The 22,747-nt window shown below is 43.6% G+C and overlaps 1 protein-coding gene across 1 annotated transcript; it reads right to left on the bottom strand.

Moving 5' to 3' along the window:
* Nucleotides 1-9,384: 9,384 nt before the first annotated feature.
* LOC119301080 (hydroxypyruvate reductase-like) lies at nucleotides 9,385-17,182 on the bottom strand. Its single transcript, XM_037577974.1, has 10 exons — nucleotides 16,985-17,182; nucleotides 14,340-14,473; nucleotides 13,511-13,655; nucleotides 13,273-13,400; nucleotides 12,617-12,688; nucleotides 12,416-12,530; nucleotides 12,232-12,335; nucleotides 12,082-12,123; nucleotides 10,496-10,708; nucleotides 9,385-9,720 (listed from the first exon to the last, which is right to left on the bottom strand). Exons 1-10 carry the CDS (start codon nucleotides 17,097-17,099, stop codon nucleotides 9,652-9,654), a joined length of 1,137 nt encoding a protein of 378 aa, XP_037433871.1. The 5' UTR covers nucleotides 17,100-17,182; the 3' UTR covers nucleotides 9,385-9,651.
* Between the last annotated feature and the right edge of the window lie 5,565 nt (nucleotides 17,183-22,747).

The raw sequence follows: 22,747 nt of genomic DNA, 5'->3' as shown, positions 1-22,747 counted from the left end.
CCTTGCTGGATCAAGGCATGGGAGACGTCACCGGGCTGTACGTGTGTTGAACGCGGAGGTGCCGTCCGTTCGGCACTAGTCCTTATGAAGGGTAAATAGCAATTGGCATATCACGTTGTGGTCTTTGCGTAGGTAAGAAACGTTCTTGCTAGAAACCCATAGCAGCCACGTAAAACATGCAAACAACAATTAGAGGACGTCTAACTTGTTTTTGCAGGGTATGCTATGTGATGTGATATGGCCAAAGGGTGTGATGAATGATATATGTGATGTATGAGATTGATCATGTTCTTGTAATAGGAATCACGACTTGCATGTCGATGAGTATGACAACCGACAGGAGCCATAGGAGTTGTCTTAATTTATTTATGACCTGCGTGTCAACATAAACGTCATGTAATTACTTTACTTTATTGCTAACCGTTAGCTGTAGTAGTAGAAGTAATAGTTGACGAGACAACTTCAAGAAGACACGATGATGGAGATCATGATGATGGAGATCATGGTGTCATGCCGGTGACGATGATGATCATGGAGCCCCGAAGATGGAGATCAAAAGGAGCAATATGATATTGGCCATATCATGTCACTATTTGATTGCATGTGATGTTTATCATGTTTATGCATCTTGTTTGCTTAGAACAACGGTAGTAAATAAGATGATCCCTCATTAAAATTTCAAGAAAGTGTTCCCCCTAACTATGCACCATTGCGACAGTTCGTTGTTTCAATGCACCACGTGATGATCGGGTGTTTGATCCAAACGTTCACATACAACGGGTGTAAGACAGATTTACACATGCAAACACTTAGGTTAACTTGACAGGCCTAGCATGTACAGACATGGCCTCGGAACACAGAAGACCAAAAGGTCGAGCATGAGTCGTATAGAAGATACGATCAACATGAAGATGTTCACCGATGTTGACTAGTCCGTCTCACGTGATGATCGGACACGGCCTAGTTGACTCGGATCATGTAATCACTTAGATGACTAGAGGGATGTCTATCTGAGTGGGAGTTCATAAGATGAACTTAATTATCCTGAACATAGTCGAAAGGTCTTCGCAAATTATGTCGTAGCTCGTGCTTCAGTTCTACTATTTAGATATGTTCCTAGAGAAAATTTAGTTGAAAGTTGAGAGTAGTAATTATGCGGACTAGGTCCGTAAACTGAGGATTGTCCTCATTGCTTCATAGAAGGCTTATGTCCTTAATGCACCGCTCAGTGTGCTGAACCTCGAACGTTGTCTGTGGATGTTGCGAACATCTGACATACACGTTTTGATAACTACGTGATAGTTCAGTTAAACGGTTTAGAGTTGAGGCACCGAAGACGTTTTAAAACGTCGTGAAACATATGAGATGTTTCGAGGGCTGAAATTGGGATTTCAGGCTCGTGCTCACGTCAAGAGGTATAAGACCTCCGACGATTTTCTTAGCCTGCAGACTAAGGGAGAAAAGCTCAATTGTTGAGCTTGTGCTCAGATTGTCTGAGTACAACAATCATTTGAATCGAGTGGGAGTTGATCTTCCAGATGAGATAGTGGTGTTTCTCCGAAGTCATTACCACCAAGCTGCTAGAGCTTCGTGATGAACTATAATATATCGGGGACATATATGATGATCCTTGAGATATTCGCGATGTTTGACACCACGAAAGTAGAAATCAAGAAGGAGCATCAATTGTTGATGGTTAGTGAAACCACTAGTTTCAAGAAGGGCAAGGGCAAGAAGGGATACTTCATGAAACGGCAATTCAGCTGCTGCTCTAGTGAAGAAACCCAAGGTTGAACCCAAACCCGAGACTAAGTGCTTCTGTAATAAGGGGAACAGCCACTGGAGCAGAATTACCCTAGATACTTGGTAGATGAGAAGGCTTGTAAGGTCGATAGAAGTATATTGGATATACATTGTGTTGATGTGTAATTTACTAGTACTCCTAGTAGCACCAGGGTATTAGATACCGGTTCGGTTGCTAAGTGTTAGTAACTCGAAATAAACGGAGACTAGCTAAAGGTGAGCTGATGATATGTGTTGGAAGTGTTTCCAATGTTGATATGATCAAATATCGTACGCTCCCTCTACCATCGAGATTGGTATTAAAACCTAAATAATTGTTATTTGGTGTTTGCGTTGAGCATAGACGTGATTGGATTACGTCTATCGCAATACGGTTATTCATTTAAGGAGAATAATGGTTGCTCTATTTATTTGAATAATACCTTCAATGGTCTTACGCCTAAAATGAATGGTTCATTGAATCTCGATCGTAGTGATACACATGTTCATGCCAAAAGATAGTAATGATAGTACCACCTACTTGTGGCACTGCCACATAAGTCATATCGGTATAAAACGCATGAAGAAGCTCCATGTTGATGGATCTTTGGGCTCACTCGTTTTTGAAAAGTTTGAGACATGCGAACCATGTCTATTGGTGTATATGCATGAAGAAACTCCACGCAAATGGACCGTTTTGACTCACTTGATTTTGAATCACTTGGGACATGCAAATCAAACCACATGGGCAAGATGACTGAAAGCCTCGGTTTTCAGTAAAATGGAACTAGAAAGCAACTTGTTGGAAGTAATACATTTTGATGTGTGCAGTCCAATGAGTGCTGAGGCATGTAGTGGATATCGTTATGTTCTTACTTCACAGATGATTTGAGTAGATGTTGAGTATATTTACTTGATGAATCACGAGTCTGAATTATTGAAAGGTTCAAGTAATTTCAGGGTGAAGTTGAAAGATCGTCGTGACAAGAGGATAAAAATATCTATGATATGATCATAGAGATGAATATCTGAATTACGAGTTTGGCACAGAATTAAGACATTGTGGAAATTGTTTCACAACTAATACAGCCTAGAACACCATAGTGTGATGGTGTGTCCGAACATCATAACTGCACCCTATTGGATATGATGCATACCATGATGTCTCTTATCGAATTACCACGATAGTTTATGGGTTAGGCATTAGAGACAACCACATTCACTTTAAATAGGGCACCACGTAATTCCGATGAGATGACACCATATGAACTATGGTTTAGAGAAACCTAAGCTGTCATTTCTTAAAAGTTTGGGGCTGCGATGCTTATGTGAAAAAGTTTCAGGCTGATAAGCTCGAACCCAAAGCGGATGAATGCATCTTCATAGGACACCCAAAACAGTTGGGTATACCTCCTGTCTCAGATCCGAAAGCAATAAGGGATTGTTTCTAGAATCGGGTCCTTTCTCGAGGAAAAGTTTCTCTCGAAATAATTGAGTGGGAGGATGGTGGAGACTTGATGAGGTTATTGAACCGTCTCTTCAACTAGTGTGTGGCAGGGCACAGGAAGTTGTTCCTGTGGCACCTACACCAATTGAAGTGGAATCTTATGATAGTGATCATGAGACTTCAGATCAAGTCACTACCAAACCTCGTGGGATGACAAGGATGCGTACTACTTTAGAGTGGTACGCAATCCTGTCTTGGAAGTCATGTTGCTAGACAACAATGAACCTACGAGCTATGGAGAAGCGATGGTGGGCCCGGATTCCGATAAATGGCTCGAGGCCATAAAATTTGAGAGAGGATCCATGTATGAAAACAAAGTGTAGACTTTGGCAGAACAGCTCGATGGTCGTAAGGCTGTTGAGTGCAGATGGATTCTAAAAGGAAGACGGACAATTATGGTAAATGTCACCATTAAGAAAGCTCGACTTGTCGTTAAGAAGTTTCCCGACAAGTTCAAGGAGTTGACTACAATGAGACTTTCTCACTCGTAGCGATGCTAAGAGTCTGTTGGAATTATATTAGCGATTACTGCATTATTTATGAAATCTTGCAAATAGGATGTCAAAACATAGTTTCCTCGACGATTTTCTTGAGGAAAGGTTGTATGTGATACAACCGGAAGGTTTTGTCAATCCTAAAAGATGCTAATAAGTATGCAAAGCTCCATCTATCCTTCTGAGGACTGGAGTAAGCATCTCGGAGTTGGAATGTATGCTTTGATGAGATGATCAAAGATTTTGGGTGTATACAAAGTTTATGAGAAACTTGTATTTCCAAAGAAGTGAGTGGGAGCACTATAGAATTTCTGATGAGTATATGTTGTTGACATATTGTTGATCAGAAATGACGTAGAATTTCTGGAAAGCATATAGGGTTATTTGGAAAGTGTTTTTCAATGGAAAACCTGGATTAAGCTACTTGAAACATTGAGCATCAAGATCTATGAGGATAGATCAAAACGCTTAATGGAACTTTCAAATGAGCACATTCCTTGACATGATCTTGAAGGTGTTCAAGATGGATCAGTCAAAGAAGGAGTTCTTGCCTAAGTTGTAAGGTATGAAGTTAAGACTTAAAGCTCGACCACGGCAGAATAGAGAGAAAGGACGAAGGTCGTTCCCTATGCTTAAGACATAGGCTCTACAGTATGCTATGCTGTGTACCGCACCTGAAGTGTGCCTTGCCATGAGTCAGTCAAGGGGTACAAGAGTGATCCAGGAATGGATCACAGTACAGCGGTCAAAGTTATCCTTAGTAACTAGTGGACTAAGGAATTTTCTCGATTATGGAGGTGGTAAAAGAGTTCGTCGTAAAGGGTTACGTCGATGCAAGCTTAACACCTATCCGGATAGCTCTGAGTAGAGATACCGGATACGTATAATGGAGCAACAATTTAGAATAGCTCCAAGTAGAACAGTTATTTGGAATAGCTACAAATAGAGCATGGTAGCTGCATCTAGGAGATGACATAAAGATTTGTAAAGCACACACGGATCTGAAAGGTTCAGACCCGTTGACTATAACCTCTCTCACAAGCATAACATGATCAAACCCAGAACTCATCGAGTGTTAATCACATGGTAAATGTGAACTAGATTATTGACTCTAGTAAACTCTTTGGGTGTTAGTCACATGGGGATGTGACCTTGAGTGTTAATCACATATCGATGTGAACTGGATTATTGACTCTAGTGCAAGTGGGAGACTGTTGGAAATATGCCCTAGAGGCAATGATAAATTGATTATTATTATATTTCCTTGTTCATGATAATCGTTTATTATCCATGCTATAATTGTATTGACAGGAAACTCAGATACATGTGTGGATACATAGACAACACCATGTCCCTAGTAAGCCTCTAGTTAACTAGCTCGTTGATCAATAGATGGTTACGGTTTCCTGACCATGGACATTGGATGTCATTGATAACGGGATCACATCATTAGGAGAATGATGTGATGGACAAGACCCAATCCTAAGCCTAGCACAAGATCATGTAGTTCGTATGCTAAAGCTTTTCTAATGTCAAGTATCATTTCCTTAGACCATGAGATTGTGCAACTCCCGGATACCGTACGAGTGCTTTGGGTGTACCAAACGTCACAACGTAACTGGGTGACTATAAAGGTGCACTACGGGTATCTCCGAAAGTGTCTGTTGGGTTGGCACGAATCGAGACTGGGATTTGTCACTCCGTGTAAGCGGAGAGGTATCTCTGGGCCCACTCGGTAGGACATCATCATAATGTGCACAATGTGATCAAGGAGTTGATCACGGGATGATGTGTTACGGAACGAGTAAAGAGACTTGCCGGTAACGAGATTGAACAAGGTATCGGGATACCGACGATCGAATCTCGGGCAAGTATCGTACCGATAGACAAAGGGAATTGTATACGGGATTGATTAAGTCCTTGACATCGTGGTTCATCCGATGAGATCATCGTGGAACATGTGGGAGCCAACATGGGTATCCAGATCCCGCTGTTGGTTATTGACCGGAGAACGTCTCGGTCATGTCTGCATGTCTCCCGAACCCGTAGGGTCTACACACTTAAGGTTCGATGACGCTAGGATTATAAAGGAAGCTTGTATGTGGTTACCGAATGTTGTTCAGAGTCCCGGATGAGATCCCGGACGTCACGAGGAGTTCCGGAATGGTCCGGAGGTAAAGATTTATATATAGGAATTCCTATTTCGGCCATCGGGACAAGTTTCGGGGTCATCGGTATTGTACCGGGACCACCGGAAGGGTCCCGGGGGCCCACCGGGTGGGGCCACCTATCCCGGAGGGTCTCATGGGCTGAAGTGAGAAGGGATCCAGCCCAAAGTGGGCTGGGGCGCCACTTCCCCTAGGGCCCATGCGCCTAGGGTGAAAGGGGAACCCTAAGGAAGAGTCCCAAGGAGGGAAGGCACCTCCTAGGTGCCTTGGGGGGGAGGGAAACCTCCCCTGGCCGCTGCCCCCTAGGAGATTGGATCTCCTAGGGCTGGCGCACCCCCCCCCTGGGCTCCTTATATATAGTGGGGGTAGGAGGGCCTCTTGAGACACCCTTTATGCCTTTGGTGCAGCCCCTCCCTCTCTCCCAAGTTCTTCTCCTCTCCCGTGGTGCTTGGCGAAGCCCTGCAGGATTGCCACGCTCCTCCACCACCACCACGCTGTTGTGCTGCTGCTGGATGGAGTCTTCCTCAACCTCTCCCTCTCTCCTTGCTGGATCAAGGCATGGGAGACGTCACCGGGCTGTACGTGTGTTGAACGCGGAGGTGCCGTCCATTCGGCACTAGGATCTCCAGTGATTTGGATCACGACGAGTACGACTCCATCAACCCCGTTCGCTTGAACGCTTCCGCTTAGCGATCTACAAGGGTATGTAGATGCACTCTCCTTCCCCTCGTTGCTAGATTACTCCATAGATTGATCTTGGTGTTGCGTAGAAAATTTTGAATTTCTGCTACGTTCCCCAACACGAAGGATTTGGGGGTGTGGAGGGGGTCCAAGGTGGTGTTTGAGGAAATGCCATGGGTACTGAGAATTTTACTAGGCGGGAGTAAAATGGCAGAGCTACTGAAAATTTGGATCAAGGGATTGAAGCAGAGCGGGGCGGGAGTAATGAACATCACACACGGTTAAAACATAATAATCGTGTGCTATCAAACAAAAAAACACTCCAGCCGAGCAGATATTTTTGAGATTGCCAAGGATGAAGGCGGGAGTAAAATGTCGGGGCTACTGAAAATTTGGATCTATTGATTGAAGCAGAGTGGGAGTAACAGACATCGCACACGGTCTAGACATACTAATCGTGTGCTATCAAACAAAAAAACCATCTACGCGGGTAGATATTTTCGAGATTGCGAGGAAGTAGATATTTTTGAGAGGGGGAGGGAAGCCTCGTGCATCCCAATCTACTGTGATCATGTGGGTGACCGTGGCAGGGGCGTGGCACACGGGTAATCCTAGGGAACCTATGGACGTCGACGTCAGGGAGGAGGTGCCGGATGAGGTGGTGGAGGAGACAGAGGAGGTGGTGGAGAAGCCGCCCATCGCCGCGTGTAACCCTTGTCTGGTGGGCCAGAGGTGGAGCTGGTCGTGCATGGTGCCAGAGTTGGCTGACTCAGTGAGTGTTGGCCCATGGTCAGCCACGCCGCCGCGGTCACCAGAGCACAAGCAGGAGCCACGGGAGGAGGTGGTGCACCCGTTGTCAGCGCCCCCGGTCTGGCAGGGGCCGCCAACCCACTTTTGGCAGCCACGGCCCTACGTCGGCCTCACCGGCGACGACGACGAGTAGGACGGCGACTCGTGAAGACAAAGGCTGCCACCGGCGACGGTCCTTTATCTAGTTCTTTTATGTCTTTTATTAGGTTTTAATTTAATTAAGACCTGCGTTGAACTCTGGTACTATGGACGTTTGGATGTTTATGTTTATATTTATGTTCTTGTACTATTTGCAAGTTTATTTTCTTTTTTGGGGGCAAAAATCGAAGTCCACAACCCCAGATGGTTTGGGACGAGGTGTGTCGGTTGGGCGCACCAATGGCCGCACAACCGCAAGCAGACGGCCGTGCCCGTTTTCCTGCCCCAAACGGACGAAAAGCGGACGAACCAGACGTCCGTTTGGGATCGTGCGTTGGAGTTGGCCTTACTCTGCAAGCGGCAGGCAGAGGGGAGCGCGAAACTTGGAGGGGCAAAAGAGACGAGTCATGCCTGTCTTTGGCAGGTGGGGCCATCTCGTCAGAATTAGGGTGTGCTTGGATTTTAGGGCATCTCCAACACTGACCCCCAAACTGAACACCACGGACAGATGAGGACCAGTCCGAGGACAATGATGCGTGATCCCGAAAACCAATTTAACAAAAATAAACAAACTTGATGCAAATTTATACAAACCGAACTATTTTCAATCAAACTTAGATAATTTTTACATAAAACTGACGCCCGTTTCGACATATTTGAACTAAACCCTAGTTTAACCAAGTCTAAATGATTGTCGGCACCCGTTTCCCACCACATGCCTTCCTCGTGTCTGGCGGCAAGCTTGTCGGCCAGCCATGAGCCGCAGGAACTAAAGCTTCCTTATCCGCGAAGCTAGCAAGCAGCTAATCGGCTGACGATGATGAACCCGCCAAGCTTCTTTGCGTTCTGGGATGGATTTGAGGCAACAATCAAATGAGGTGTTCAAAATACAGTTTTGCTAAAGCACATCTAGATATGTCATAAATATTGTACATCTAAGTCCTAAATCATCGATCTTACACGGAGATTCGTGTGGATATTTTCTTTTCCCTTTTTCTTTTCCTTCTTATGCTTGATTGAGTGACTTAGATGTGCAATAATTAAGACACATCTAGATGTGCCCTAACCCTTCAAAATATCATAGTTCCATCAGATTGCTTGTCCTTAGTTGAGTTATGGAATGATGACAAAGCTATTCGGAGTGATGGAGTTCAGATCCTGAAGGAGATCAAACAGATGTGGCATGTGTGGTTCTTTCCAGGGTTTCAAAGTTCTTTGTACTCAACATGAGGCAAATTGGGTGGCGCGCCTATGTGTTAAAGAAGCTCTTGGTACTGATATATGCATGTGTTTTGATATAATTCCTGGGTTCCTGACTAGAATTCTTCGGTCAGAGTGTAATCTGTTGCCGATCTAATCTAATAAAGCAATGGCTGGATTTAATCTAAAAAAGACTCCAGGATTATATAACATCTTTACGGAAAAAATATTTTTTTACACGTTTCGGAAAGAACATCGTCCTGCCTCCTTTGCTAAATTCACCCACCAGAGCATACAGTGTTGCTTCAGAGATACTCCCTCCGTTCCAAATTACTCGTCGCAAAAATGGATGTATCTAGAACTAAAATACATCTAGATACATCCATTTCTGTGACAAGTAATTCGGAACGGAGGGAGTAGCAAAAACTGCGACGCGTGTGTGTGTGTGTGTGTTGGGTCTTCATTGCCGGATCCATCCATCCAAGGAATTTTCACTTCCCTTTAAAAAAAAGAATTTTCACTCCGAAACCCCAGCGGCCACCATCAAAACTGTTTCAGGTTCTCAGTGGCCTTTGAAGCAAACATGGCATTCTAACAATGTTGATTGTATGCAACAGAGATGCAGAAATTTGCTGCTAACGCTTCACATGTTTGCAATCAGACAGACAACAATGCTTTACATCAATAAACCGGTCGAATTCCTATGATTCTTCAGTAATGCAATCGTCCATAACATTTGCCTTTATTTGGTATCGTCCATAACATTTGCCTTTATTTGGTATCGTCCATAACATTTGCCTTTATTTGGTAATTCTGGGTCTAGTAATACGTCTTAAATTAAATCAACAATGCCGCCATCTACTCAGTTTGCCTAGTTCACAAATTCTATTTCGGTGAATGGCTCTCCTGCATGAAGCTTGAGAGCGACATCACCAACAACCTGTACCCAAAGGCAGAGCAAAATTCAGTACGAGAGGAAATGGTAAATGGTCACACAAGTCAGCGAACTTTCGTTCTTTTACATCGAGGATTTCAATGACAATACACACGGTTAATGATGATGGTGATGGCTTCGTTTATTAAGAATGAAATGATAATGCACATGACACGCCTATCTGAGCAGGGGTTGAATGAGGTGTCCTTCAGTTCAAAGTAATTCTAGGATATCGAAAAAAAGAAGCAACAATCCACAAGGAAAACCATGAGTTTATGCGCAGAGAAAGAGGAGGTTTGCTAAGTGGCTAATATCATTTAATTTCGTTTAAGCATATATCTTCTTGTTTACTGATGCTTTTAGTCATGAGAAAAAAAGTTCTTCCAACAGAATACTGCTTTTTCATACCAAGCCTGTGGCCAGGAAAGCTGGTCATCTAAATTGGCACTGCGATGTTTAAACAGTGTGCTCATGAAGCCAATGAGGTAGCTCATAAACTAACTAGTTCTCATATGATTCTAGTGCTAGTTTTGTTTGGAAAGATGATCCACCAGACGTATTCTGGAGGGTAATGTAATTGATGCTACTTAATGATATTAAAGTGCCGTAGTTGGCTCAAAAATAAATAACAAATGTGGCGCTTCTGAATCTAAAAGTTCTTTTGACACAAATATTATAATGTAACTACAGGAGTTAACAGACAAGATACAACTACTAGCAACAAATACATGATTGATAAATGAGAAGTAACTTTGTGCATTGCAGAGAAACAAGTGCAAACCTTTGCCATGGTTCTGTAAGAGTATTCTGTGATTCCTGCAACATGTGGTGTTATAATAACATTTGGGAATTTCAGAATTGGATCCTCTGGATCGAATGGCTCCGTCCAAGCAACATCAATGCCCAAACCACCTAAATGACCTGACTCAAGGTGATTAAACACAGCCGTATAGTCCAGTAGGCGTCCTCTGGCAATATTGATGAGATACGATCCCTACAAGAACATGGCAGCTATTGAGAACGGGAGTTCTGCTGTCAGGCGTATATTTCATAGTTTTCCAAAAATCAAAAACAGATCCTATATGTAGATTGCAAAATAATTATGCACTCTAAGTTTTTGTCATGAAATATGTCCATTTATGTGTGTGCAAGCCTGCAAGGAGAGAAATACTAAAATATCAACTCTATGCCACGAACCTTAGTTCATGATGGATAATACCGCCAGCTCGGTATGGCTAGGTTGATAATGGAGGAGAGGCTCGAACATAAGGCTGATTATTTCTTGTTTCATTCATATATTCTAAGAGGGTCTTCTTTACATAGAGCCAAACAATAAAAAGCAGGATTATCTTATTTCTGCTGGCTTAAGGGCCAGGTTACAAGATATCTTCCTAATTTAAATAGTTAAAACAACCCATAATTTGTGCCAATTGGGGTCGGTTATGCCTGTCACATGTGTTTCTGCAGCAAGGTTTTTTTTCGATACCCTTTTTTTTAATGGGCCGGAAGAACCGAATTCCAATCTCGGAATTATTCTGTCTGAACGTATTCAAACAAATTCTGAATTTAAATTTTTTGCGTCACAATATGTAATTTTAACCTGGCACACACACATACTCTCACTTATTCCACTGGTCATCTTACACATGCCTTTCTCCGCGTGGGGTGCGGGTTCGAACCCTCGCTGCTGCACTATTTTGCTATGCACCGTTTACAGCTGAAGAAGCTGCAAACATTGATGGGACAATAGGGGAATCCCCCAAGACGACCTCCAAGGGTGTAAGTTATGGACCTCACCACCACACGAGGCAGTGAGTTGTGATAAGATATGCATGCAGATCTTAGCATTTGAATTCAGTTTTTTTCAAAAAAATCGAACGGTAGCGCTGTTTCTTGGGGGTCAGCGAAATTTCTGGTCGGTTACCACTGGGAAAAAACCTTGGTCCGCAGTGGTGCACACACACAACACCCTTTTTGCGGGGAACACACGACGCTTTTTTTTTGCAGGGAACACACAGCGCTATATATATACAGTATCATTCCACAAACGTCTACGAATATTCTTGATATCTTTTCCTTTTGAAAACTTTAGCAGCACGTGTGTTCTTTGAAACAAGAACATATGCTCCTGGGATCATTTTGCCATTTTCTGATGGTTATTCCAATGCATACACCAGCACAATCTGATCCTCCAACACTATTCTAAGATTAACATTTCCTCATATACAAATTTTCTTCTTACAGGATGAATCAAGAATGATGGCTTATTTATTCCGTAAAGTAAATAAATCTCAGAAGAAAATTTAAGAAATAAGATGTAAATCTCCTACGATGCAGACAAGTATATTGGAGAAAAAATACACATACCTTTTTCAAAGCTGACAGGAACTTGTGATCCACAATCCCAACCTATAAATATTTATAGCTTTAGTGCCTTAGTAACCGCCTAACTGAAGTCGAATAGAGATATTTCTGGCAGACTTTTTATTAAATAAATGAACATAGAGAAGAATTAACTGATTCATTGTTTAACGTCATGCAAGTTATAACTATGTCAGCTTCTCGAGCGAGTTCGTACATATCTTCTGGACCACCTTTCTTGTCAACCAGCCCATCAATATCTGCAATAGCAATATTTTGAGAGAGGAAGATAACACAACATCTAATAATTCACTCATAAGGGAATGATACTGCAACTTACCACAAGACACTGTATTTGATGACCAGTTTCTTTTTGTAGCAAGAATTTTCACTCCAAATGGTCTTAGTCTCTTGGCAATTTCCATGCCAATGGCTCCGAACCCCAGGATAAGTATCTAGCAAAGTAAATACAAATTTCTACTCAAATGGGATTTTTCTTGTGGAAAGTAGATAAAAAGTAACTCATACACGAAAAGCATACTGTTTTCCCGAATATTGTTTCTCCAACTGGAAGGCCCAAGTCCTTCTGAATGACAGCAGTATCCATTTCCTTCTGCAAATTATGGCCAAAGTCCAAAACATGAATATTCCATTACAACTAACAGAAGCTAACTTATATTTATTAAACTAAAAAAACTTATCTTCCAAATGATGGCAGCTACGAAGGTAGCTTATTTAACAAAAAACTGAGTGAATATTCTGTACAAATATATGCAACATGATGAACCATGGCTCGAAATCAGTGTCTAATTGCATAAATTGTTGGATATTGTACTAAGTAGGATCCACATGAAACAGAAACCATGTTTAATACGCTCATCATGTATTTGTTCCCAAATTTCTGCAGCTTGCAGGCCCTTTTATCCCACTTTTGAAGTACTGGTAATTTTACAACCAAAGACCTAGTGGCGCAGAATATTATATGCTCGCCTACTTCATATCTGCATCAATTTTTCACCGATCGTGCAGGAATATCAACATAATTAGGCATGCTATCATGAGAACTGAGAAACTCGGTACTGTATACATGAGTGGATGTAGTGAGACAAGAATGAGATGAATGTTCATCAATAGGAGCTCCACGATATAGAGAGCAGCACTGCCAATAGGTCAAAACTGCTAGTCATGTGACTTTACTTGGTTCCGCAGAACACCTAAAGTTAGATAGATAGCCATTTCTGCGCAAGCAATTGCATTTCCTGTAGTACTCCCAGGTATCCGTGCAACTTTGATTTTCTGTTCTGTAGCAGCATTTATGTCAACACCTATAAAAAATTACATACTCCATATAAGAAGACCTAGTTATGTCGATGGATCAATCAGAATGTAAGATAATACGTCAACACCAGATCCACTAATCCAGGCTTATAATCACCTTCTAAACCAACACCATACTGCATAATAATCTTCATCTTAGTTGCTTTGGCAATGATATCTGAATCTATACATTTATTTTTCACTACACATATATGGTAGTTTTGAATAACATCAGGTACGTGATCAAGGCCTACTTCGTCAACCTGAAAAGTGCATTAAAATGTGGTCAGACATAAGTTCCTACATGTATAGTCACATTTCGCAGACAGAAAACACTCTCAAGACTAAAATGTAAGCACATCATCAACTATGATATCAGAAGAAGAAAATCAGGATTGTGGATTTTTTTCCAGCACTCCAAATGGAGAAATAATAATGAGAAAGCAAGGTGGGTACACATAACAGTGCATGTTACAAGAAAACCAGGAACCAGTACAAACTAATTTGCAAAGCTTTCAGAAATACCAAACTCTTGAGATCTACATTTTATATCAGCAAGAACAAAAGATAAAAATGTGTATCCTGTATCACTGAGGCATTGACAAATGCCATACGTTATTATCAAAACATCATCGTTGGGTCCTTGCATGATCCTTATTTGACCAGATTGCTTGTTAGTCCTTTTACCGGAACATGGAAAGCAAAGTATGTGCTCTGGATCCATTCTTATCATGTGTGCCCTCTCAAAGTCAAGCGTCATGCTACAACGGCCAATAGTACTTAAAACAACAGTCATCTGAAGTTCTGAAGATGCCTCACCATGCAGTATGGGTAGCTAACAGAAGATAAATTAATGATTTATGTGGCATTGGCGTTATAGAGTTGAAAAGTTTTACACTTCAGTTAAAGTTAGAGGACGATCAACTAAGTTCACATGCATCACTAACCTGAATAAATGGATAGTTTTGCAAGTACTCCTTCGTATAAATAGTAGAAGCAGGCCAATAGTGGCCACAGAATAGCACCCGTGTAACATCACTGTAGCCATTGCCTCCAACTGAACTAGCCATCTTTGAATAATCTGCAGTGCAAAATAAGCACACACAAAAAAACTAATGTGAACAAATAATATGTGGTGTCAGAGGCTGAAAATTTGCAGGATACAAATTATATCCATCTATCAACTGAACTATAAATCTAAGGAAAGTAATATTTCCCTGATGGACATACTATAGTCCTAGAGTTGTAACTAATGACTAGTTTAAATAGTTAATTTCCTATGTAAGATTACAGCAAACACTGCATCATAACTAATACTGCCTTATATTCATTGAATGTAAAGTCATGAACACTACAACTAAGTTAGGTCAACAAGGAAGTAGAGAAAGGGAAGAAAAGAAAATGCCATTTAGGACTCGAAGAGAAGGCTGATGAGGGACAAAGAACATACCGAAAAATGTGAAATGCAATAAGAGCATCTACAGCCGGGTGCCTCAAACCCCCTCATACGCCCGGGCGGACGACCCGGTAAAAAAAAACCCAACCCAGACGGGCGCTTCAAACGGCCCTCAAACGCCCAGGCTGACCGGCACCCCTCATATCCAGCCCAAATATGGGGCGGATATGGGGCTGACCCGGCGCGTCCGCCACGTCGGACTTGACAACCCGACCCCAGCAAAAATTGCACCAAATCCCCTCCGACCTACCCGATTTCACTTGCACCGGACTGCACCTTGCCCTCTATGTATTTGACACATTGTCCGACTAGCTTTTTCGTGATTTTCTCGTAGGAGCTTGATGAGAATGATTGAATAAAAAGTTCTCATACTTAAAAAAAGTTCTTATTGTTAGCAGTGGCCATCAATGTTCGCCTTGTGCAGGATATGAGCTCCTTCACAAAGCGAGCATTGATAGCCCCTATTAAGAGAGAGTAGCTTAACGCTTTTGCCCGACGCGGCTATTTAAGCCAGCCGCGGCACTCCTCCGGCAGCGAGGTGGAACTAAAAAACCCCAAACACGCCGGCCCAACACGGATGTTTCTATAGTGGAAATCTTACGAACAATTCTTTGGCGTTTACACAACCCCGCTAGCCCAACACGGACTAAAACATCCAAAATGATCGATGTGCATGTCTTTGCATGTATTAGGTATTTTAAATATAGGGTCTGTGGTTGCAAATGGGAAAATTTGAGGCTCGCCCGGTCACCATCCGCGGGCGCGTCCGGGCGCGACCGCGGATGTATAGGGACACGGATTTGCGTATCTTGGCTGTAGATGCTCTAAGACTGGCTAGATTTCTGGCATGCTCACTTTGCCAGGATTCTAATATCTTGACTTGCTCACTTACTCTTCTACTCTCCATCTAGATTCAAAACTTACTTTCACCAATGGTTGCTTGCTGGTATAAGTTACGATCACAAAGACACAAATGAGTCTGCGCTGACTAGCTCCCAAAAAAACTGAACTGACTAATTTTAGCATTTAGATTTTATATAGATACTTTGAAGGCAAGAAATTGACATGAATCGATTGGAATATTCATGGTTTATGCATGATTTGCTATTCTTTCTTCACCATATTTCTTAACAGAAAATAGCATTGCTGATTCTGTGTATATATATATTTGATGGTAAAAAATTCATAAGTGTTTCATAAGATAAATGTTTCTCATTTTGAATGAAGTATCTTCCATGGAGTTGGTTTATAGCCCAGAATACACAAGTCAATTGATTGCCTGCAAGGCTGCAATACCAGGCAAAGGTAAACTTTGGAACCCTGTCACAAACTCTTTTGAGAACTGGGCTGCAATCAAATGCTTGTAACAACTTAAACTTCACAGGTACATTACTTTGGTAAAAAATACAGTCTTTCACAGTACGTTTGGATGAGAAAAAACTGTTATAGCCTTACCAGGCTAGGAGATGTGTTTGGTACGACAAAATTTTTGCAGGGGAGCTAGCATAGGAGGGCAAGAAAAACCTTGTCAGCTCTGGAGAGCTGATTCTGCTCGCTCTTGACGGCAAACATATCTCGTAAAATAAAAACCGTTCCTAGCCAATCAGCCAAACGTGCAGGAAAGGCAGACTCAGCAAAGCCAGTCTGAGCTACTGTAGTTGGCAATGAAACCAAATGCTCTCTCATATTCTAATGAGTTCTGAAAATAAGATTTATTCCAAGAAATGTTCTGCTTTGTTTTAGCAGGCGACCTCTAATCCTGAGTTAGGAAGGACTTGAGCTATTTCACATGGAATAGCAAACCTGGAAAGTTTCAAGCGAAGATAGGCATTAACTAGGTTAGAGTAAAATCCATTGACAAGCCATCTACAGTACACTGTTGTGCAACAACACCCTCATTTCATTTGCCATACTTTCCAAAACAAACCCGAACAGATAGCGTCAGGCTGTCAAAGAGCCTACATCCCCAAAAGGGCCGCTGAATAGCAACCAGACCAATCAAGCACCGAATCTACCGTGTAAAATCAGGAGGCACCCAAGCTAGTATTGCATTTACACCACGAAACCATATAAGGGGTCAGGCCAAAGAAATATGCAGTATGCGGAAGGCAGAGAGAGGGGAGGAGTCAGCCGTACCTCTCGAGGAGGAGGGGAGATTGGTACGGCGGGTCGCAGCCGCTGCGGCGGCGCGAGACAGTAGGAATAGCGAAGAGTGTGTGAGCCTGGTTGCCGCCGATCTTGCGCCGGCCATATACGAAAGAGACAACAGAGCGGCGGGTTTGGTTAGGCGGAGCCGCGGAGGAGACGGACGTCACACTATCTGCGGGGTGGATCCATCGAAGTTGGAAAATAAACTGAACACTATGCGCAAAAAAAAGGAAAATAAACTTTTTTTAGGGAAATATCTGAGAGCTTTTATTCAACAAAAACATTCTTGGGGCAGCCTGCCAAGAGGCTGCTAACCAAGAACGAGGGTGGCGAGTTCAGACAACCGTGAGTAATCAGAAATGTGCAAGCTCGCTTTGCACACAAATGGGCCGACATATTGGTTGTCCTTAATACATATTGAATTACAAAATAATCAAAAACTAAAGAGAGCTCTCCAATTTCATCAAGAATATGTGCCACAGCAGATCATTCTGCATGACGAGAATTTCACAAATTCACCAAAGCCAAGTAGTTAGTCTCCATCGTCACTCGCTTTAGACCTCGCAAATTGGCGAAAATGACTCCTTCCCGGAGGGCTAGTGCCTGCATGATCAATGGGTCTGTCACCCCATCATGTGGCTTGCGTACCCAGCAGACTTGACACCGAGCGTGCCACTCCGCCAGCTCCTCCCTTGCTAGAGAGAATATCAATGGCTCCATCACAGTTAATCTTCACACTGTCGTCCTCAGGTGGCCGCCATCCATAGCCTGGTAGGACTGAAACTTGCTTCCTAGGCAGCTCCAAAAGTGCAAGGTCTTCTCTGATCTTTCTCACTGCATTGCCAGGATCAAGTGTCTCCTGATTGTGAACCCATCTATTGCGTGAATGCCAGATGGCCCACATAACTGTAATAATTTTAGCCCTTTCATCCTCGGCGAACCTGTTGTCACATATAATATCCCTAGACCAAGTCTCAGGGTGCAGCCGCGGTAGATGAAAATCAAATAATGCTTCCACTTCATTCCAGAAAAGTTTTGCATGTGTACAGTGTATCAATGCATGCATCAGATCTTCTCCCATTGCTAGGTACACGTTGCATCGATCCAATTCTTTGATATGTCTTCGCTTGAGAGTTTCTTCGACTGGTAGGATTTTGTTCAGCACCCCCCACCAGAAAACTCGCACTTTAGGTATAACCTTTAGCTTCCATAAAGAACTCCATAACTGTCTTTCGGTCTGTGAGATACCCATATCCGTCCCTTCCTCTCAAGCTAGTCGCTCTTTGTGAGTCACAAGAGTACGATATGCTGATTTGACAGTATAAATTCCGGTGGATTCAAAGGCCCACGCTTGAAAGTCCTCTCTCCACCATTGCGCAGCGGGATATTTAAGATTGCTTGGGCATCCGGTGCCAGGAAGGTTGCACGAACAAGCTCATGTTGCCATGTCCAGTTCACCTGATCAATCAGCTCATTTACAAAAACAAGAGATGTGTTATCAGGTTTTACCATAGGAGCCACTGAAATAGTATCAGGGATCCACTTGTCCTCCCAAATGGAGATCGTGGAGCCATCCCACCCTCTTTATCAGGCCAAGCTTCAATGCCTTGCGGCCGGCAACTATCGCTCTCCAGATAGGTGATGCCGTCTTTGGGATTGTGGCAGCCATAAAGTCTGTATCTGGAAAATATCTGGACTTCATAACTCGAGAGCACAAGATCTCAGGGTATACCATAAACCTCCAACCGTGCTTGCCCAGCAAGGCCAGGTTAAAAGCCTCGAGGTCCCGGAATCCCATTCCCCCTGCTTCTTTCGGGGTAGCTAGCTTCTTCCATGAAAGCCAATGCATCGAGCGCCTGTCGATGTTACTGCTCCAAAAGCACCTTGCCGTGCAAGACGTGATCTTCTTACATACCTTTTTTGTTAAGCGGAAGCAAGTCATACTGAAAGTTGGTATCGCTTGAATGACTGATTTCAGCAATATTTCTCGCCCCGCACATGCCAAATCTCTCTCTGAATATCCCATCATCTTGCTCCTTGCTCGATCACAGATGTGCTCAAACGTGCCACTAGTGATCTTGCCAACAGCCATTGGTAAACCAAGGTACCTGTCGCTGAAAGTTTCAACAAAGATACCCAGGCGTTGCTTCATTTGCTGCCTTCTTTCATCCGGAGTGTTAGGAGTAAAGTAGACTGCACTCTTCTCTTTGTTGACACTTTGCCCTGAGCACATAGCATAAATATTCAGTATCTCATTGAGCCGGTCCGCACTTTCTGCATTTGCACTAATAAAAATGAGACAGACGTCTGCAAATAGGAGGTGGTTGATCCAAGGTGATCTAACCGTGGCCCTCACACCCCTGTCTATAAATGAGCCAGAGTTGTTTAACAAGGAGGTTAGTCCTTCCGCACACAGCAAGAACAGAAAGGGGGACGCTGGATCCCCCTGCCTTAGTCCCCTCGAAGGGTGAAAAACGGAGGAGCTCCCCATTCACCCTCACTGAAAATCTGACTGAAGTCACACACACTTCATGATCAAATGAATGAAACTGCTGTTGAAACCAAGTCGATGCATCACTGCTTCCAAATAATGACGTTCCACTCGATCATAAGCTTTCATCATATCCAGCTTCACCGCACACGAGTAGTTCTTGCCCTTCTTCCTTCTTCTCATGGTATGCACACTCTCAAAAGCCACTAAAACGTTGTCAGTTATATTACGTCCGGGTACAAAAGCACTTTGTTCTTCCCCCACTATCACATTCATCCACACCTTCAGCTTGTTCGTCACCATTTTGGATGCTATCTTGTACGGGACAGGGCAAAGGGCGATTGGGCGGTACTGAGTTATTTGCTGCGAGTGCCTCACCTTAGGGATAAGTGTGATAGACGTGTCATTGAATCCCAAGGGCAGCTCACCCCATGCAAAAAGTCCAGTATAGCAGGCACCAGGTCCTCTTTGATCAAGTTCCAATGATGCTGGAAGAAGCCTGCCGTGAAACTGTCCACTCCTGGAGCCTTGGACGGTGCCATCTGAAACAGAGTCGCACGAACTTCCTTCGCAGTGTATGGTTTGTCTATAGCCTCATTCATTTCAAGAGACACTCTCACCGGGATGAACTGCAACAATGCTTCCATATCGTTAATACCCTGGGAAAGGAAGAGAGATTGATAAAACGACTGAATCTCCTCTTTATCTTCCTCTTCCCCGTTACACAATGAACCATCACAACGTCGTAAACCTGAAATGCGATTCACTCGACGCCTCTGGGTAGCTTGAGCCTGAAAGTACTTTGTGTTTCGATCGCCATCACGCAACCATGGAATTCGCGACCATTGTCGCATCCAGATTTCCTCCAGTTTCAGAGTCTCTCTCAACTGCATCACTACTCTCTTCTCCTCCTCTGACAGGCCTCTTCCCATTGACGTAGAGCGCAGCCTGTCAAGCTTCTATTGGATTTTCTTTATCTTCTTTGCGAGACACCCAAACTCCTTCGCTCCCCATACCTCCAGCTCCACTTGTAAAGTGGACAGGGTGTCCGCAATGCTGGCAAGACCAGCCCTGCGGCAGTGACGCCTCCAAACATTGGCCACGAGCTTATCATAGTTTGCATGCGACTGCCAGATATTCTCGTACCGAAACTGTCGTTTGCCATGACCCCTGGCTTGTGCTTTTTCATGAATTTCCACCATAACGAAGCAGTCGTCAGACTCCATTGCACTGAGATGTCGTACACATGTATGTTCGAATCTCTGCAAAAAAATTGGATTCGCTAGTGCTCGATCCAATCTTGCCTTGACATTCCTATCCCCTTACTGCCCATTATCCCATGTGAACGGCACACCTGACCAGCCTAGGTCCTGAAATGAGCACTCCTTGATAACATCTCTGAAAGCCCTCATCTGCCACTCCGGCCTTTCCGAACGGCTAAAATGTTTTGTCCCATACATGGTCTCATTAAAATCTCCCACGCAAAGCCAAGCTTCGTGTTAGATCTGGTGCAAAGTTCTCATGAACCTCCAGCTATGGTGTCGATTTTCTGCCCTTTGAGCTCCATAGAAACCAGTAAGCCTCCAAGCAGGAGAGCTAACATCATCAGATTTCCTAACCATGACATCAATATGGCTAGCACTATAGTTTTTTAACTCAACACTGACGTCACCTGACCAGAATACACCAATGCCGCCACTTAGTCCATTGCTGTCAACCGCAAAACAGCCTGCAAAGCCCAACTGTCTCTGCAGTAACTCAACTCTCTTAGCCCTAATTTTGGTTTCCATAACAAACAGTAGGGCGGGAACTTCCTGCCGCACAATCTTGCGTAGCTCTCGAACTGCCTCGGGGTTCCCAAGCCCCCGGCAGTTCCAACTCAAACAACTCATTGCTCCCGGCAGGGCCGCCCAGCGGCCTCTGCCGAATTCTCAGGTGTTGGCTTTTTCTTCTTTGGATCCCTTTCTGACCCCTCAATCTCATCCTCATCTATATTCCCTGCATGGTTTACCTTAGTTGTATTATCCTCACCCGAGGTAAGCAGAAGTTGCTTTGGCACATATACTGCAGTAGGCCCCTCCTTCCTCTTGTGCTTACCCCTAGATGGATTCTTCAAAGGCGAAACAACTTCCTCACCCCCATCTGTTTTTGGTTGAGTGCTCAAATTCTTTGTGCCCGGCTTGCTACTTGTTCCCGATCTTGGGATCTTCACCGAACTCTCCTGGGACGGCTGTTTCTTATAATCTTCAGGAGCTCGCATGTATGATCCAAACGGAGGCTCACCCTTCTCATCCCTAGAGCCCGGAGTGGGGCAGTACAGTTCTGAGTGGCCTAGTCGTCCACATGAGAGGCAGAAGTAAGGAATCTGCTCATATTGAATATCGTAGGCATCAACTTTCTTCCTTCTTGCAGAATCGATCAATATCCACCTCCGCAAAGGTTTTTCCACATCAATTATGACCCTAGTTCGGAGATATCCTTGTTACGCCCTCGATGCGGCTATATCTCCCACGTGTCGAAGCACGGCTTAGAGGCATAACCGCATTGAAAGCAATGTCGCAAGTGAGGTAATCTTCGCAAACAACCCATGTAATGCAATAAGGGAAAAGATACATAGTTGGCTTACAATCGCCACTTCACACAATACATGAATAAAGCATTACATCATCCAGATACACACAAGGTCCGACTACGGAACCAAAATAAAAGAAGACTACCCCAATGCTACACAGATCCCCGATCGACCCCAACTGGGCTCCACTACTGATCAACTAGAACGAAACAACACAAAGGACAAGATCTTCATCGAACTCCTCCTTGAGCTTGGTTGCGTCACCTGCTCGGTAACATCGGCACCTGCAAACTGGTTTTGGAAGTATTTGTGAGTCACGGGGACTCAGCAATCTCACACCCTCGCGATCAAGACTATTTAAGCTTATAGGTAGGGTAAAATGTATGAGGTGGAGCTGCAGCAAGCGACTAGCATATTTGGTGGCTACCTTACGCAAAAGAGAGCGAGAAGAGGAGGCAAAGCACGGCCGAGAAACTATGATCAAGAAGTGATCTTAGAACAACCTGCGTCAAGCATAACTCCAACACCATGTTCACTTCCCGGACTCCGTCGAGAAGAGACCATCACGGTTACACACACGGTTGATGTATTTTAATTAAGATCAACTTCAGGTTTTCTACAACCGGACATTAACAAATTCCCATCTGCCCATAACCGCGGGCACGGCTTTCGAAAGTTCAAATCCCTG

This window comes from Triticum dicoccoides, chromosome 5A (genome assembly GCF_002162155.2).
Source record: "Triticum dicoccoides isolate Atlit2015 ecotype Zavitan chromosome 5A, WEW_v2.0, whole genome shotgun sequence".
NCBI lineage: Eukaryota > Viridiplantae > Streptophyta > Magnoliopsida > Poales > Poaceae > Triticum > Triticum dicoccoides.
The sequence above is the reverse complement of the archived record's forward strand: the minus strand, read 5'-3'. Positions and strand labels throughout refer to the sequence as shown.

Coding starts and splice junctions, on each gene's coding strand:
- LOC119301080 (XM_037577974.1), bottom strand. CDS start 17,099: ATGGCCGGCGCAAGATCGGCGGCAACCAGGCTCACACACTCTTCGCTA. Junction 12,689..13,272: donor TAGGTGTTCTGCGGAACCAA/GTAAAGTCACAT, acceptor CATAATTTGCAG/AAGGAAATGGATACTGCTGT. Junction 12,336..12,415: donor ATCAAATACAGTGTCTTGTG/GTAAGTTGCAGT, acceptor TTGCTATTGCAG/ATATTGATGGGCTGGTTGAC.